The sequence below is a fragment of the Anguilla rostrata genome, chromosome 7 (assembly GCF_018555375.3).
Source record: "Anguilla rostrata isolate EN2019 chromosome 7, ASM1855537v3, whole genome shotgun sequence".
Lineage (NCBI taxonomy): Eukaryota > Metazoa > Chordata > Actinopteri > Anguilliformes > Anguillidae > Anguilla > Anguilla rostrata.
In genome coordinates this window covers 14,033,761-14,053,263 of record NC_057939.1, presented here as the reverse complement: position 1 = coordinate 14,053,263, position 19,503 = coordinate 14,033,761, and the positions used below count along the sequence as shown (strand labels likewise).

At 41.5% G+C, this 19,503-nt stretch overlaps 1 protein-coding gene across 1 annotated transcript; it reads right to left on the bottom strand.

Annotated features, from left to right (window-relative positions):
• Positions 1 to 1,920: 1,920 nt before the first annotated feature.
• On the bottom strand, positions 1,921 to 18,880 carry LOC135259086 (ATP-binding cassette sub-family D member 2). The gene is made up of 10 exons (XM_064342981.1): positions 17,718 to 18,880; positions 17,240 to 17,420; positions 15,643 to 15,764; positions 12,032 to 12,200; positions 10,654 to 10,748; positions 10,388 to 10,533; positions 9,281 to 9,426; positions 8,136 to 8,220; positions 7,856 to 7,981; positions 1,921 to 7,232 (listed from the first exon to the last, which is right to left on the bottom strand). Exons 1-10 carry the CDS (start codon positions 18,651 to 18,653, stop codon positions 7,022 to 7,024), a joined length of 2,217 nt encoding a protein of 738 aa, XP_064199051.1. The 5' UTR covers positions 18,654 to 18,880; the 3' UTR covers positions 1,921 to 7,021.
• Between the last annotated feature and the right edge of the window lie 623 nt (positions 18,881 to 19,503).

Sequence of the window (19,503 nt, the reverse complement as noted above, 5' to 3'; positions counted from 1 at the left end):
CTACTGGCTATGTTCAAATTAAAATAAGGATCACACAAGACAACCAGCACTTCCCATGCACGCACGGGCGAGATCCCCAAATTATTGCTAAAATTCACAGAGCCTCCTTAAGGTACCACTCCCCAAGTAAAACAAAATGGCCTATCTAACTAGCACTTTTACCCCCAAACTACCTATCTTCCCTCCAGGCACAAAGCTTCCCTGTTATTTCCCCTGGGAGTAGGCTACGGCCGTACAAAAAACCCACACCACTTTCTGTTCGCTCTCTCACCCCCTGCATACAGCTTTCTACTCTTTTAAACAGTTCCCAGGAGTCCTGCATCATCAGCCCTTAAGAGACCACCATGCAGCCGGGAGCATCCTCCCCCTTAAACTGCCACCAAACACCACTCAAAAACGCAGATTATTATTGTGTCCCACAAAAGATGAACACTGAAATTATGCAAAACAGTAGCTTGAAAATCTGTGGTACCGTGCATTATCTCAATGGCTGCTCCTTTACTGCTAGCCAATATTGCCTGTCCATAAAACTCAATGGATGTTAACTTAATATCCCTTTTTATTTTGATTGTGTGTGCAACTGTAGTGCTGCCACAAACGCCAACACTTGGGAATTATGCAAAAGGCTCAGTTCGAAAGTCCTACCTCAGGATTTTTTCTGCTGTCTGCTATTTTGAACTGTACCGTAGGTCTATATGCACTGACTTATTTTTCCCAGAGATAACGCAGCGATTCCAAAACTGCGCACATTTAAAGTGATTTCTACTCTCTGATGTTGTTACTGAGTTATTGTTGTTATTTTAGTTGAGTATTTTCCAGATGCTTTCATCCAGGAAAATGCACACTGTTTGCCATTGTAATCCAGTGCTGGTCCAGTCTCATTCAGGGATAAAAACTCATGACCTTAGGACCTGTGCCCAATTAAAGCCACATGAAGATAACACGCACACCACCTCCTACTCAACGCCTTCTTGGCTCCCACCCCCCCTCCCTCCCCCGTTACAGTGCAGTCTGCTGAGGGTTGATGCGATGCGCCTGAGCGGCTGCGCGCTGCGCGCTCCCCCCAGTGTCTGTGCTGCGACACTTCCCCTCCCCGACACCCTACCCCCTACCACATGTGCAAGTCTTCGATGATAATGTTTTTATGATGTTGCTATGTGCTGAGGTTTTTCTTCGTTTCAATGAAACGAGTGCCCTCTCGTTTCATTGAAAGGACTGTTTTTTTCCTCCTCCTTCCTCCTGTTCTCTCATTTCTCATCTAATAAGTTGGCGCCGCAGATGGCTGCCTCGGTGTGTTGACCAAAACAAATTCCTCGTATGTGTAAACGTACGATAATAAAATACGATTCTGATTCTGATTCTGATTCTGATTAACTAACACAATACTCTTCCCAAGCAGTTTTTGGCTTGTGGATATGGCTTGGAGAGTAGGCTACAGCCAATCCTGCGTAAAGCCGACTTGTTAGGGTCACTCAAAGATTGTATCACACAAGTGATAACTTTGTAGGGCAGTATTTAAAAGTGCTGTACTTACACACATTGGGTCATACTGTCTAATTCTACACAATCGGGCTAACATACTATTACACCCTGGCCAACAAACACTGACAAATTACCTTCACAACTCAAATTGTACATTTCACTGCAATGATTCTACCTTTAACTTTAAAAAGTTTGAGTCAAAAATAGAAACACTAACAATGATCTACAGCAGTGGTTGTAGCACTCCAGTCAATTCCAGGACCAAGTTCACATCTGAAATCATTCCATTATTACATTGTTAATCCCTCCATTTTTCCTGTACAAGAGATACACAATACAGACAGACAGTGTAATGTAATGTAAGGATTTATATATACGGCACAATCAAATTAATTCTTAACTCACATCGGCATGCATATCCAAAAAGGCTCAGAGAAATATTTTTTAGCGCATTTTATTTTCGTAGGAGTACAAATAAATTATTCATATGAAATAATTAAAAACCTTAAGAACATTGTGTTATTGCCACAGAATCAAAGGACAGCCCCACAATCCCGTGCAATTTTAAGCAGTCTGTAGCAGTTGCTATAATGACAAAGTTCTACACATGTGAGAATGACATATTGCAGAAATAGTGAAGTATGTAGAAGAAATCATCCTAAAAATGCCTATGTGTCTTATTCAACCAATTGTGTATAAGTAAATATGCAGAGGTTATTTGGGAAAACACAAGAATGGCAACATTTCTGACAAAAGCTTTTGTATTTTCTACATTTATACAGAAATGTATAATAAAATAAGCATTTTGATGGAAGATCTTATGTTCGTATGTCTACAGGCACAAATCCCAGCACATTACAATACATTTGCTTTTGTTATTATTCATTGGGGCAATTACAAAATAATTGTATTTTTAAAAAGTAAATATTTCACAAAATAAACATTATTTGGTTCAGTGTTTGACATTTCTATTTTTTCCAAAATATTAATCATTTTTACTATTGGGTTTAATGTCCAAATTAATTAGGGGATTTTAAATTAATTTAGCATCTAGGATCTCTCTACAACCTAAATTTGACTGGGGGAGACTTAAATTGTCATATAAAAGACAAAATGTTTGTAACAACAATATTTTAATTACAGTGAGACTAATTGTATCTACTAACACAGCCAGCCTCTTCACCAGCAATCAGAGTGCATACCCCTCCCACAATCCTCCCACAATTCCTGGAAAACATGGTTGACATGGAGACACAGGCAGATTTTTCTCTTTTTTTAAATTGCAGGGCCCCTCATTCACTAGACCATGCAAGGGCAATATTTACAAGCATCATATATTTACAAATCATACATGTTGGTACACATTCATCATTTTTAATAAAATTGTCTGCATCATTCCAATGCAATCGAGCCTGAGAAATAAATATATTGTCAAATATAGTCCTTCTCTATACATGCAGTTCTTGTTATATTTAGAATGGGTACAAACGGAAAAGTAGCAGGCCTAGTTGTTAGGTAGTAATGCTGATCAGAAAGAGCAATGGGCAATTTCTGAATCTGAATGATTAATGTGTCATTGGGTAAAGGTAACATGAAAGTGTAACGTGTGATTTATTGAGTAATGATAAACGGAAAGCTTAATATCTTACTGGGTCTAGGTTAACAGTTATTGTACTCTGAAAAAATAAGAAATTGGGGGCTGGGTCTCTCACTGTCAATCAATGTGTGGGAGTCTCACACTGTCACTCTGACAGGAGATGTCAGGGTGCCTGCCCACCTATGTACAAAAGAGAGGTGTGGGGGGGGCACTGACAGGCCTCGACAGGTCTGTTGTAAGGGCCATGCCTCTGTGATGCTGCAGCTGCGCCACTGAAACATACCAAAGGGGAGCTGTGATACAGTACCCTGGCTCTAGCAGATCTTGTGTCAGATGCAGTGTGCCCGGTAACTTCAGACTGGGTGGACATGCACAGGAGGACAGTGCTGTCTCAGCTCAGTGGACATCGCCATTAATAGAGAGTCACACGCTGTCTTTAAGGCTAATCCTAAAGGTTCACACCGTGCTGCACTGAGCTCAGATGACAGAAGAGAGAAGCAGACAGGACTCTCATAGCATAAACAGGGAGGAATGTAAAGATTGAAATGTAGCAAGCTAATCGTTTCATTAAAAACATAAGGTACTGTAGTCCTATTCACAATAACATGGATCAATACGTCATATCTAGTCTTTTCCAAGTAATTTACCTCCTTTAAATCCAACAAATCTAGAACTTGTTTTTCCACAATAAGGATTTGCTTGAATTAATTACAAGAAAACACAACATGAGATTGTCCAAAACAAAGATTCACAGTATAACAGTCTGTGTTAGGCAGCTGGTAACAGATATAGGACGACCAAGTTCAGATCACATTTCAACTGTAAAATAAAGATTGTTTCTGGAACAGAAGTTACAACCGCATTAAAACATTCTATCTAAAATTGAACAAAACATTGCAGTCATAAAATATAACACAAAGTTGCAGTGGTTTCTAAAATGTACAGTTAGCACAAAGTTTTTATCAGACAAGTAACTGACAGTACAATTCAAATGTAACACAATTTAAAAACAAAATTCAATCTGTGAAAACCTTGTTTTCACCTCACTGAAAGCTGCAGTCACATACAAAACATAAAAATAAGAGGTGATACCCATATCTATAATCAAATACAAACTTGTACTTGTACCAAACATGGAACAAAATATTGCAGTGGTACCATACATGGAATAGGGAATTGCAGTTCATGATCAAAACAACATGAGCATAAAAAATAAACACAAAGTTGCAATGCGATCAAAATGGAACAGAAAGTTGCAGTTGTAACAAGCTTCAGTTCCACGTACAATTCCTTTGCTGTTGCTCTATGGGTCTTATTAGGTAAGTCCCATTGTCAAACAAATAGTTTGCCCATCTTTAATAGGAGCAGTGCTGATTAGAAATCCTCAGAATGCTTGGGCTATGTATGCTGCAATCAAGGTGAGCACAGTTCCTAATATACATACTCTCACATAGCTGCTGATGCAATGTACAATATACTGTGCAAACTACACAAAAGAAAGACTGCAATAAATTCTTTCATACAATATTTAAAAGGTTGCTCCCGTTGCTGACTATACAATTTGATATGGTGTATGGTGTGCAGGATCTTTATGTCTGAAAATATTACACAATTTATCAGATTATACATTTGCACCAGAGTGCAACATCTCAATTTAAAAGGATACTGTTGCATTTGTCATGTTTCCACACAGACAAAGCAGTCAGTATGCGGTGGTCACTGAAAACTTCTGAACATTTCTAAGCATATGAGATTGCCTCATCATTGACAAGGGTTTAAATAAGCGGATGTTTATATGGAGTACAACACGCAGTTGATGAAAATGTTAAGACAAACATACACACCGGTTCCACTAAATGTGGTATTCCTTCATTACGGACTGTTGCGGTCACCAAAGGAGAAGGGCACTGCAGGCTCCAGGGGGAGGGGGTGGAGAATGGGACAAGGATCTGCTAAAACCTGAACTCAGTGCTCCTAGATCAGTGTCCGTTCAGTAAACCAGAAACCCCTAACCATGCATCCTGAGCTGTTCAACCACTGTCTATGAAGGACTCTACGAAAATGACCTGCATGGTTTCAAGTCAACAACAAGATGACTAAAGTTATGATGAGTATGAGCCTGTACAGTGCATCACAAAATTAGGTGCTATGTGCAAATTATCATGGCTATGAAGTGAAGCATGTAGCTGGAACAGCATGGGATCATGTATATAACACAGTCAAAACATCACGTAAGTTTGTCTGGCCTCCCAATTCATGCAGAGGTAGATTGTCTTGGAACCTGTAACAGTGCTATCCACCAGAAATACAAAGAAACCAAACATTTAAACAATGGGCCTCATTCACAAAGCCTTTCTTAAATTAAATTACTTTTGTTCTTAAAAATGTTCCTATGAAAAACCAATATGGGATGACACGTGCAGACCTTTGTTTTTGTGCATATCCCAGGTGTATGAGATGATGATTGCCGACTGTTAGTACATTTTATGCGCAATCCTGTTTATGTGATTAGCATTAGGAAACAGCCATGAACATATACAGATAATTAAAAAAATGATGAATGCCAAAATGTTTGTGGAAAGTTCCTACACACAGTTTACAATCAAATGTGATTGTATGCATGTTTCATGAATAAGGCCCAATGTTTTTTCCAAATGCCCTTTAGTTTACTTAGCTCATACTATTACTGTGAGTGTAACAATTGAGTAGTTGCAAGAATGACCAGGTACCATGACCAAGGATCAATTTAACGTGAAACCAACCCATGCCCCTACGCCAACCAGCTAGACTACTACAAACCTGACCACACCATTGTTCAGCACACAGGCCACAGCGTAGCTACCGGTCCACAAAAGGCAGAACACTAGAATTTGATCGCATTTCAACCATATTTCATGAGAGTTTTATGAGAATAGACTTGATCCGGCTCTTTTTATGGTAATAAAAAGACACGCAGTTGTATTCTGTGCTGTGCCTCTATGGGAAAATATAGTCGCCCTTAATAGTGTGCTCCAGTTTCAAATCCCGCCAAATTCAATACATATATAAATGTACAGGTCATTGGCAAGTCAATCTGGATTTTGGCAATATTTTTACATTCAAAGCAACTGATAAATTCCTGTGTGTTAACTTTATTGATTTATGCTTTTTGCATTGAAAGACAACCTTCCAGCTAAGAGGTTATATTGTTATAACAGTATATTACATAGCATGCCAAGGATCGGAAAGTCACACCAATGTTGACAGCACATAATGTATCAGGTGGATCTGACATGAGCCCCTGGTTTATTATCCCTGTCAACATTTGGTGGGTTGTCATTTTTAGTCTTTTCACAGCACCAACACTTAAGATGTAGATGCATGTGTGGTAAGGACTAAAACAGGGCAGGGCATTAAGGGTCTCCATATTTCTACACAAGAGGCTTTGATTTAGTAAACATTCTCTTAAAATGACAAAGCAATACATAACAAAACACTACACAATTAAAATGAAATACTGCATCTCACATAAAATGGCTATCTGCATTGACCTCAATATATGAAACATGAATAAATATTCATAGTACTTTAAAACATAAAATTGTATCTTAACATTCATAGGATTCATTAAAGGAACTGAGTTTCATGAAGAGGTGATATAAAGTGCAAAAACGTGAGGGATTAGGGTACCATATTGTTTGGTCAAATAAATAAATGACTGACTGCATTTTACAATTACAGCTGATGTTACTGATCTGACCACATTTGATTTTATGAACAGATAAAACATATTTAAGACTTAAAAACAGGAAAAGTAACAATTTTCTGTGCGTTGAAGGGATGAGTGATACTTGACTCAGGAATCTGTCACACTCAATCCTGTTTTTCTCTCTCTCTCTCTCTCTCTCTCTCTCGATCTTCTCTTTCTCTCACTCATTTACACACTCTCTATTTGTGCCTCTCTCACTCCTCGGGGTCAGTCGTCTTGAGGACAGAGTCCTCGCCCAGTATCTTACAGAGCTCATTCAGTCTGTGTTGCATCTTGGGAATGCCGGCCAGCTGGGTCTCAAGACGCTGCTTCTCTTCCGTCAGGGAGAGTCGGGTGGCTGTGTCCAGCTGCTCAAAGCGCCAGCCCCCCTCTCCGTCGAATTGGAGCAGGTGCGTGTGGTACTTCCTGGAGATGTACAAAGACAAGAACTAGTACCCCCCCCAAATCGACTCACGTCAAGCAGAACTCCCTTAGCAGTTCAGTGGGAGGCAGCCTGGAAAAACTATGTGGCCTCTATAATGCTAGCCAGCCAGTGAGGGGTAGTGATCATTCAGCAATATCTTTTGTTCTATAACCTCCTCCTTTCTACCAGAAAACCACTAGAAAAGAGAAAGACGTCTTTATTTGAACTTCTAGCCAGGGAACAGCCTTAACTGAAGAAAAAATTAAACTTTTGAAAAGGTACGAAATGTCAGTGTATGGAACTTCAATGACCTGTGGTGCTGTGGTCATTTCAAACACCACAGTCACACAGCAGAGGGGGTTACCTCACACGTCAATAACTGCAGGCACTCAGCTCTTATCAGTGAATTATAGCACCGCACAGGCCTGATTATTGAACGCCTGTCTGTGAGGGATAGCCTACTGGTCATTGATTGGTGGGCCTAATAGTCAGTTATTGGATATTCTGCTGTTCAGGAATTTGAGAGCCTACCAGTCAGTGATTGGACAGCCTGCTGGTCAGGGGCTGAACAGCCTGTTTACAGGTCAAATGGTCTGTTGGCTGGAGAGCAGCCACTTTCACTCACCAAAGAGAGGGCCTATGGGTAATTGACAGCAAGGAGATCCCAGCATCTTTTGCTGCTTGGAATATCTTCCCCTCCACATCGATGCTGACAGCACTTGTGCACTCATCCAACAGGGCGTACTTTGGCCTTAGGAAAGACGGATGGACATGTCAGACTGTAATCATTTACAGAGATAAACCAGAGGGTTAATCTTCTTCTTATAGTAGAACATGCAGGTGAAACAGAAAGGTGTGGTTTCTGGAATAATGCAGGTATAAGACACAGGCAGGTGTGGTCTCACTTGTGGTAGAACATGCGAGCCATCCCCATTCTCTGTTTCTCTCCCCCAGATAGAACGTCTTTCCAGTCCGTCTCAGCATCCCAGCCTGCAGGCACAGCACACAGCATGACTGACACTGAGAAGCAGTCAGCACTGATACTGTGAAAACACTGAGAAGCAGTCAGTGTTGTCGCTGTCAGTACACTGAGAATCAGCCACGGTTCAGCTAGATTATGCAGGCTGTGGAAACACAAATCTGGAATATTCTGCCATAAAGCAGCCCGGTCCCCAGGCTGAAAGTCCTGTGTTTTGTAGCAAACGCTGCGTAATGTAAAGGAGATTAGCCAGTACATCACAGACTCAGAATTTTGCTTTGCCCTCGGCTAAAATGAATGAATTCTCCTCAGTTGTGAAATAATTTTTTAAAAACCTTTATGCCGCAGAATTGCCACATCTAATCCTTTTAAATCCGGACTAAGAGCCAAGAGTGAGATGCATTCAGAGAACTCTTAGAAGCACCCTTTTGTTCTGTGCAGGGTGCAATGATGGTCCAGCTGGCAGGGACCCAGTTCAAAGAAAGCAGGACTGCAAAGGCATCTTCCCTTTAATGATCTTTAGCTGGAAAAGCTTCATACATTCATAGAGACCAGAAATACATGCTTCTTTACGTCACATTTACAGGGCAAGTTTATTATTACAGAGCTGCTTATTATAGACAGTGTTCATTTAAAATTAATAGAAAGCTGCCCACCAACACCAGATACTCAACTCACGAGCGTGAGAAAAACGAAGAGTGCCCTCATATATGTATAAAGATGATTACTGTAAATAAATGGTCCTCATTTATCCACAGGTAAAGGAACTCTTGTTGCTGGGCAACAAATGCCTTTATAATTATAGAATATCTCAAAGGAAAATCCGAAATCAGAACCCCAGATGGCTGCAACAGTGACACGTTTTGGTCAAGTCTTAGTCTATCCATTATCTACATCTGAGCATTCTTAATGGCATTTGTTTAATGACTACCCTGTTTCTTAGTCTCCATTACCTAAATAAGTCCAGCAACTGCTCTGCTTGGTTTTGTTCTCTCATGAGGTGTACCACACTGGTCAGGGTGATGGCTGTTTGTAACCCAGGGTACAGAGTTTTGGGGTGCGTGTGCATACCTCCTTCACGGGTGACAATGTGGTTGAGGTGGACAATGTTAAGGATGGTCTCCAGGTCAAGGTCACCATAGCCCTTATTCTGCATGTCCTCCACCGAGTCCGGGTAGATTACTTGGTCTCGCAATGATCCAATAGACATGTACGGCCTAGGATGGAGACCACATGATTATACTTATTATATAAGATGATGTGAGAGGGCCATTTAGCCCCTAAAATAAAAATAACAAAAATCACCTGCGTTAATCATTGATGTTTAAATGTGAAAACTTTAGTAAGCATTTACAGCTTCAATGTTAAAATGTTTACAAATTAATGCTTATATAAACAAATTGACATAAGAATACTGGGAACCCATTATTTATAATTTCTCTCCACTTTAAAAGAGTGAACATCCAATCTATACATAGACCGTTCAGTTCTTATAAATGGATGTGTTCAAGACTCCCAGCCCTTTTGCTTCGTGAAGCATTCCATTTTGGCAGAATTCTACAGAAAGTCAGCAAAAAAGTCATATCTTTATGATCCTGTATAACTCTATGATGATTGGGGTTCATTATTCTACACATTACTGTATAGAGGTTTGTTATGAGATAACTCCCGTATAGCTCAGATCCCAGTTGGTCAACGGGAGGTAGGCTCAGCTTTCTATTGGTCAGCAGCAGGCAGGCCCAGGACGCATCAGTCCTCTATTAACTCAATCATTGGACATTAAATATTTAGTCCACCCCGGCTCTGCAGGCACCTGGACAAGCTTGTAAATATTTCACTACTGTGGGTCCAGTTTCCTCCTCAGAGCACACTCCCGGATCCAGTGACTGTTTCTCAGGTTACCAGTGGAGTGTAGGCCACAAAGCGTGAGCTCACGGGTAACTACTACACACAGTCTGTGTATGTGTGAAAGGGATTGACAAAAGAGAGGTTAGGCCTCAGGCTCTCTTTATAAACAAGGAGCTTGCTTTGCATGTGTATGCGATAAAGGGTGATGCGGAGTAGCGAGCTTATGCGATGGTAAGTGGGCCTGGGATATGCTGGGTATGCTGTACATGTGCTAGTATGGCGTGAGGAGCTGTTGTGTGGGGTGTGTGGTAATGCAGACCGGTGCAGTACCTCTGGGGGATGTAGAACAGGTGCTGTGGGGGCGGTTTGTGCAGTAGGCCCCCGTACACAGGCCACAGCCCGCTCAGGATGCGGAACAGAGAGCTCTTCCCGCAGCCGTTGGGCCCTGTGATGAGGAGGTGCATGCCCTCCTCCACCTGCACCAGGCCAGAGAGAGAGCGCAACCACACGTGAGAAAGAGAGCACGCAACATGGCGCACTCGCGTTTTGGATTTGGACAGAAAGTTCATATTTTTTGCTGCCACAAGGAAACTGACCTTAAAATTCAAGCTTGACACGACCACGTCCCCGTTAGGCGTGATTATGGGGACACTCTCACACACGATACCCTTATCCACATCAATGACTTTTCCTGGAAAAACACCCACACAAAGATACCCACACATCAATACCATTTCAGCTTTTTACAGTGAAACAATTCATATTTTAACCGAAAATAAAACCAACGAAATATGAGAAAACTATTATTTTTTGTGAATTCTTATTATCAATACATAGAAATTAATTCAGTTTAATAACTAAATGTATTATTTACATAACGTACCTGGATTATGAAAATATAGACAAGATGAATACTTGTCAATATAAAAAGTTACCACAGTGAGATTGTTTCAGAACCACTTATATAAAAGACTATCCAACTTAATAGCAACCGGAATGAAAAAACATGACTTAAAGAAGGCCTCCTGCATAGGTTCAAAAGAGAGAGCTCGGACTGGTACTGAGGTGGTAAATGGATAATGCAGTGGCATTAAGATTTTCTCTTACAGCAAATAATCTGAATTGAGCAGATTATGCAGTAAATGGCACCAAGGCTATATAATTTAAATGCATGAGGGATGTTTGTTGTAAGCCCCATATAAGTACAGAGATACCACCTCTCTCTAAATCAGGACAGGATGGAGGAAAAGCGGATATGTTTCATCTGCGATTGCCCGCTGTTCCACAGTGAAGACCAACCCATTGGTGCTTTACCAAGTACACTGCGCAAACAAGGACCGAGCCAGCTAAGGCATAACCTTCATGCAATGCTGCTGAGCAATAGCACTCCTATCATGTTACATTGGCTCAAAGTCATGTGTCAGCAAGACTGGGCCTTTCACAACTCTCACAGTTAAAACCCAGATATTGGAAGAATTAGTGGATTTCTCTGTCTCTATAAGCGCAAGATTATAGTGACTCAGAATATAGGCAAAGAACATAAGTTCCACAAAGAGTTTTTATCATTTTACATGCATAATGTAAATTATATTAATTTTATGCCAGGTCACTGTATCCTTCTTTTGAGGCCAGTCTAGCAACAGACCCCTCATTCAGGATGACGAATGGCTGTTTTTTGCCTATTCTTCATAAGCTACTGCTCACAGCTGTTAATCTCCCTTATTTACCCATTCAAGTATGCAGGCAAAGGTCATTCACAAGAGCACCTTACAATGACAGATTGGAGGAAACGTACATAAGTCTATTAGCATGTTTTTAAAAATCCACCTTGTTTTAGCCACGGTAGTGACATAATGTGTCCGTGCACTACACTTAAGACATATCCAATGCTCTTATGCTGATTCCTTATGCTGATTGTCTGAAAGGCTGAGCATGCTCAGTGGGTCATTCTGGCATCGTCGATCAGTACCGTACCTCTTATCTCCAGAGGCCCGTCAATATGCATCTCAGGCTTGGCTGCACCCTTCTCCTCTCCTGCAGGAGTCTGGGATAGTGTGGAGCGCTTGTACAGCCCCCTCTGCACCTCGCTGAACACTCGCAGCATGTTGTGTACACGGGCCGTGTATCCAGCCAACTCTGTGACCTGCCACACAGAAAAACCATTCGGTCAGTTCATCCCGCATAGTGACCCTCCCCCTAAATGTTCAGCACTCACCCCATACAGAGAATTAGGGAAGTCAGAGGTGAAACCACACCGTGAGGCTTCATGAAAAATGAGGAATTCCAATATGGAGGCCACCTGATGATATATTCATTGCTGCCACAACAGTCACTGTTTGTACTGCCTCAGCTGCCGTGTCTTAGCAGCACATGCACATGGCATCAGGCTTTCAACACCTCCTGTACTACAAGAGTCATGTGCTCAGCGCTAAAGCTATTATTTCAACACAATTTAACGCAGTTTAGTCAAAGAGGTGCTTTCTTCCAGCAAGCCTAAGCTCATTATGTACAGTAAAGAGAGTAGGTAGTACTTTGACTAGGCTGAATAACAGAAGCATGTGCGCACACAACAACCTGTTCGAAACGTAAATAAATTGCACCCTTTTTCGGGTTCATTGTCATGAAGGGTAGCAGCCTCTAAACCATGTCCTCTGTGTTTAATACAGTTGCACCACATATGCTGTCATCAATCATTAATTACTCTTACATTATAAGTCGCTCTGGTCAAGAACATATCCTAAATGAATGTAATGCGATTCAAATTTTGTAATAACTTTCAGATTTTCTTAAACAACTAGATTACCAACCATCTTGAGATAATTCAAATGAGATGCAATGCCTTCCTCTTTATCTTGTCCTAACATCATCGTTCCAAGTATGTGTAAGCGGTACAAGCCTTCACAGAGAACAAGACTAATTTGTAGAAAGGAGACTTCATGAAAGAGACTGAACGGTGAAGCTGAGCCATTGTCCGCCTGCTTTAATGAGCCAGGGGGGAAACCTCTCCCCGGTTACTTGGTATGCTGTGACGGCAAGGAGCTGGAACGCAACAGCAATGCAGGCTTGACTCGGGGAAGCCTGCTGAATGCTAAACAGATGGAGGATTATTCTTCACCAGGCTAAGCCACCAGGCACACCAGAGTATCCTAAAGCTGCACTTGCATGGTAATGTCAATGAGCACATCGCCAGATGACGAGCCACGAGCTTTCACTGATTGTGTCTTTACACCAGGTTACATGGAGGAGGAGGAGGAACAAAATTTTAATTGAGTCAGTTTCCCCTCCTCCTCCTGTTCTAACACATTCAAACAACACACATGACTTGGACAACACCTGTTCTAACATTTCTCCTTTGCTCTGACTGTAACCCTCTTCTCTGACATCCAGTTCTAATTCAGGGTACTCAAGCCCAGTGTTTGCTATTGACTCTTGCTCACCAGCATGAAAAAGTGCAGAGCAATGGTTAAAAACTGAACATGAAATAATTTGTTGCCAAATTCCAGATGAGAAACCACTGTTGTACTCTCTAGCAAGCTACTTATGCCTAATTGCTTCAGTGAATGTTTACCTGTAGCAAAATGTGGGAGAAAAGATTTATGTGGTATCGTCTGTACAAACAAATGATCCATAATAATCAGAATGTACGACTCACACTCATCCATTTCTATTTGCCTATGAGTACATCAATCACAGAACCACCTGCCTTTTTCCCATAATTGTAATAAATAGCACAGTGTACCACTGGCCACTCTGACAAAACAATGACTCATTAAAGATCAAAGTGGTCAGTTCTTGAAGTCTCACTGCCATTCAGCAGGTTTTATAAGATTTCCACCAGCACAGAGACATGCACTGGCGCCTACACTGCACTGAGCTGCGGTAGCACACGCAAGCAAAGCAGCCGCATGCACTGGCTGCAGTCTGTTGCAGTCGAAGCAGCGATGGAGCACAGAGAGAGGGGCCCTGCTCGCAGCAAAGCTGCTTACATCCAGCGTGATCAAGCTGGAGAGGATTTACTCAATCGTCCCTCCAAACTGCATGAATGGACAACACTGTTTTCAGTTCTAAAAATAGAAAAACTGCCCATGCCACAGTGGACGGGGCCTTCCTGATTCCTCCTTTAATGTCCTTCACAGCCTCCAAATTTAGACCACTCTTTTGACAATGTCCCAAAATGTTGTTATGATAAGCACATAGGCTTTCAAGTCGCTATTTCTTGTCACACTAAAATAGCCCCCAGCTCCACAATGAAATGCATAAATCTTCACATTTCTGCCATTCAGACCAGTGACTGATAAAGGGAGTCATCCTAAAAGCCCATTCACAGTGCAAACAGCACTTAGCCCTGCTATTACCAGTGTACTCTCATCTAATCTCTACTGGCCAGGAATGTGCTGTGTCAGAGCTCTATGGGGAAGCCAACCATCTCCATAGGGTGACACCTGAAAAATATGTGACAAGCTGAATCATAAAATTTACCCATAGGGGCCTTTTTTGAATTGCCTGACCATTTCTAAAAAAGGAACAAGAGGAATAAAATAAAGACACTGCATCTGTGCATACACATTCATCAATAAGTACATAATATCTGCATGCAAGTGCATTTGTGAAACAATCTGTAGAGCATACTGTGTTGCAGGATGACATGCCTCTAAATTAACAAAGCTTCAGGGATATCAATTACTGTGGTTGATAAGGTTAAAAGTAACAGTGGGGTCAAGGGAAAATGGCAGTATACAGTCATGTGGTCTTAGAATAGCCATGCAGATGCAAGGCATATAATTCTGACTGGTGACTTAATGAGGGACTGACCTATCAATTTCAGTGAGATGGGCCAAAATTGTGAGAGATGGTTTATGAATTATGATCATATCCCATAGCTGCCAATATAATGTGAAGCACACTCACTTCATATTAACAGCATATTCTCCTCTCTGGTAGTTTTGGGGGTTCAGAACTCAGACTAAAATTCACTCTAAAAAGAGGTATACCCTAGCCAACATTATTACCAAAAAACCTGTTTTAAAGATCACATGCTGACTGGTCCAGTCTGTCTGATAATATCATAAGGATTTGGCTTGATTCGTATTGGATTGTTCTTTGATCTGAAAAAAGTGGTCTTAGCCATTTCCAAATACAGTGGGTTATATCTTTTATTGTGTCATGAGGTTATAGAATTCAGTTGCTGCCCACACTTCTTTTACACTCCCATCAGACCAAGGTACTGAAAGTCCCTATTTTGCAGCACCCTAGACTGGGTTATATCAAACTGAATATTCTACTTGCTGACCAGATATTCAGCTCTGGGTTGCTTTCGTCTTCCATATTTCCACATCTAGGAGGTTCTGGTTGGTAACAAGGGTTTTGCTGCCATATGCTGTATCATTCATGATGTTTTTTGCTAACTACGCTTTATCACGAACATTCCAGAATGAGTCAGAAAATCAATGACTATTCAATGTTGAGGACATGGAGAAAATCTTGTCTGTTTTTACAATATTTGTTCTCACATATCATTCTAATGAATTCCATCAATTCAGCATTGTTGAACACACCAATGAGAAGGGACGGATATGTTGCATCACCTCTTTGTAGGAAGACATGATCCTCTCAATGGCGTCGGCTCCAGAGGCCAGGAGGTTGCGTGCCGTGGTGAAGGCCTCTGTCCTCTCGCTGACCAACACTTGCGTTTGCCCATCCGCAAGCTCTGCAAAACATGAACCAAGAGTGTCCATAACTTGTCTTATTCCATTTCATCTTACCTCTTTCTCTGCCCTCATTCTTTCAATTTATATAGATAGGCTAAGAGCTGTTCCTATTTCCTGTTTAAACTATCGTCTTTCCTTTCAGGTACTTTATCATTTGTTTATCCTCACTTTATACCATCTCTGCAGGCCAAACACACTCTGGAAATCAGCAGCTACACTAAGAAGGGCCCAAAAATTTGAATTCACACTTGTACATTATCGCCATTACATTTCTGCCTTTTTTCATCTTTGTTTCCCTGTAAAATAAGCATCAATGTTCTATTTCTCCATGAAACATAGATCTTTCCAGAAGTAAAAATGTCTGTGTCAGGTTATCTCTAGTACCATGCCATTACAGGAACCCCAGAAAACCGGACACAGCTGAGTGTGGCTTTATCAGGGAACACACTATCCTGAATATAAGCTGAATTACTTTTGTTTCCTTTGTTGAAATGAACAATGTAACAAAAGGCAGGCCTGCAGCCGCAACAAAGAACTGGCCACTATCCTCTTTGCAACAAAGCTGAACCCCAGAGGGTGTTTGGATGACAGCTAGGGCTGCTAGGGGCAACCCCACTAAGATAAAATCTCCCATTTTTTTCCAGCAAATCTAGCCTACTATCCATTTACAGTTTTGTTTTTGTCTTAGTATAGGACGTGAGCTTTGTGAACTCAAACCCTATACTAAGCCATCTAAAGTTGACACAAACTACTATGAAGGATGGAGTTCTCTCTTTTCCTTTCTTAACCCATCATTAATCAGACATATGAAAGGTACAGTCTTGAAGGAAGACATTTCATTAAGGTTACATGCCAAATATGCAATCAAAAGATCAAACTATGTTATCAGGCACAACTGCTCAAGGTCCACATGGCAGAACACAAATTGGTGACTTGAGTTGCTTTATTCTATGATAATTTCGCACATACCGGCAATCTCAAATACAGCCAAAAATTACATTTCTGACAGCATTTTTTTCTTTACCAAGACTGCACTTTCTCAAATCCATAACTGAGCGCTCCAGCTTCAGAATGATTATGCATACCAAATTGGGTAGAAGAAAAGGGGAAGCGTTTAAAAATACCAAATACAGAGTCATTTCCATATACCAAGCTAAGACACCAGAGGTAGACAATTCAGTCAGCTCTCAACTTTCCCGTGACATACATTTGGCCTTGCTTAACTAATCGTCTTTTCACCTGTCTCACAAAAACAGCAGCATGTGCAGAAAGCAATAAATGTTCTGCACAGAAATAATTAATAGACTCAACTACAGTTTGAATACAATTTTTGTATTTGTAATTTGGATTATCCAACATTGGTGATGCCTGAATATTCAAATTAAAACAAGTCTTGCATGGACGTATCTGAACATCGTGTGACAACTGCTGTTGTACAGCAAATGGCCCTTACTGTCGAACACGACGCACATACCGTTGTCCGCAAAGCCGGTAGCGGTGATGATTGGCACAGCCACCATGACGAGGCCACTCCCACTCCACACGTACTTCATAAGGAACTGCTCCAGCATTATATACCACAAGCGCTTGGATAAAATGAGGTTCATCTGTTCTGCCAGAGCCTTGTAGCACTTCTGCAGCTGTCGCATCTCCACCTGGCGCGTTAGAAAGCAACCTGATCACATTCTGATAGTGCTGTCGTTGGGCGATTCATTACCTCTCTTTACCATCTCTTAAAACAAGATGAATAATACAATCCCCCCACCCCACAAATATTTACCACTTAGGCCATTGGCAACTGCTAGATCACGCTTTATACTTAGCTAACCATATCTCCAAATGACGAGCTAAAGTAGTTTATTTTAACGTCAAAATTATGGGTTTTTACTGTTAATAACAGGCCAGTAGATTAATATCCTAATACATAAAGAATGAAATTAAATTTGCCTTACCGTGTGCCCCCTGTAAAAAGCTATCTCTTCGGCATTGGCAATGATTCGTGAATGCACATAACGTAGATATCCTTTCCTGTGTGCCTCCTCTGCCACCAGTTTCCCAAATTTTGGGGAGCAAGCCCGCAGGACCTTCGCGGTGGCGAACACCACGAGCCCTGCCAGCAGGGTCGGTCCACTGGCATTTGCCCCCCGAGACCTCGCTGTTTGAATGAGGGTGTAGGAAGTCAGCATCACGTCGAGGATGGGTTTGGTGAGGTTTGAATATAAATGTGCCACGGACTGCGAAAACATCATGATGTCTTCCGTGAGGGACTGGTCCGGGTTGGCCAGCCTCCCATCCATATTACTGACCTTATAATAGGTCTGGTCCGTGAAATAGGTTCTGTATGCGTGGTCAACAAGGCGCGTGCGAAAGGCCAGAGCAAGCTTGCACTCCAGAAAACGAATTGCGCTGTTCACGAATGTGGCCGGGATGGCTATCAGAAGCCATTTCATCAATTTGAAGACGAAGCTCCGCGGTTGTTTCTCCACGATAGTCTTCACAATCTTGCCATCCAACCCTGCCACATAAATAGACAAAAACGTCCTGGAAACAAGAGCGACTGAATGCAGAGAGAGCAAACCAAGTTCTTTGGTTATAAGCTTTGGAAATAGTATTTTTACGAGTTCCAGAATTTGATTGAAGAATTCTGCATTTACAGCGGGGGACTTTTTGCTTGGTGCTGCCTCGGCTGCTGATGGTAGAATCAAGCCGTTTTCCTCTCCTTCTCGTGCGGTCGGGGTTTTTAGCTCTTTCCGTTTGTTTATCTGTCTGCAGAGGATGGGGTAGAGCGTTTTCACCCCATAGGCAGCGGCCACAAAAAAGGCTGCCCGTTTCGCCGCAGTAGACTGATTCCATTTCACATTTGACGCTGCATGTAACATATTAGACATTTTTATACACAGTGCGCGACAGCGAACTTGATAGCTATTCGTGTCTGGTGTTGTTTGGTATCATGTCCATTTAGATTACCTAAACATGAGCCGTAAAAATCACAATGACGGTCGATTCCGGACGGAAAATACAGTGCGAATGTGTGTTGGAGATTGCACCGCTAGGTCCAGAATGTTTCCGTCAATAGCTTTTGCGGCGTCTCTTGCAGGCAACTCCCCCGGAAGGAGACGATTGGTTGAATGAGCGACGAATTCAAATATAGTAAGTGGCTGTGATGTTTCAGTGACCTGTACAGAATATCTAGCCTACGTAGTCAGGCTGCGCGGCGGCTTGGCTGCACCAATACAGGAGCGATTATGGTCAACCACTGGACGTAACCAGAGACTGTAAAAAGGACGTAACACTAATTTTACTTCCATCCTTCACAGAAATGAAGATGCATTATGGTAACTGTAAGAACAGTACACGCTGTCCATGTTATAGAGACTACTGCCTATATTTAGAACACCAAATAAATATGTCTGAGAAAAATGAATCGTCCTCCTTACTAATTCGGCTGTTACTTTAGACGCACTCAACATGCGAGTGATATAAACACTAACACTCAATAATAAATTATAAATATAAAAATAATAATAAATAATTAAAGAATAACTGTGCCGTATGCAAATAATAATACATTATGTAACACGTTTTTAATCGGTTCGTCACTTTATTTTTTTATGTAAGTTGCATTGACTGTAGTCTATAACACCTTTGGATTTAAATTCAAATCAGACTATTGACAAAATTTCCAATGGCTCGTTCAGGGAATAGGAGCATGGACGGGACAATGATGGCTGTGGTGGG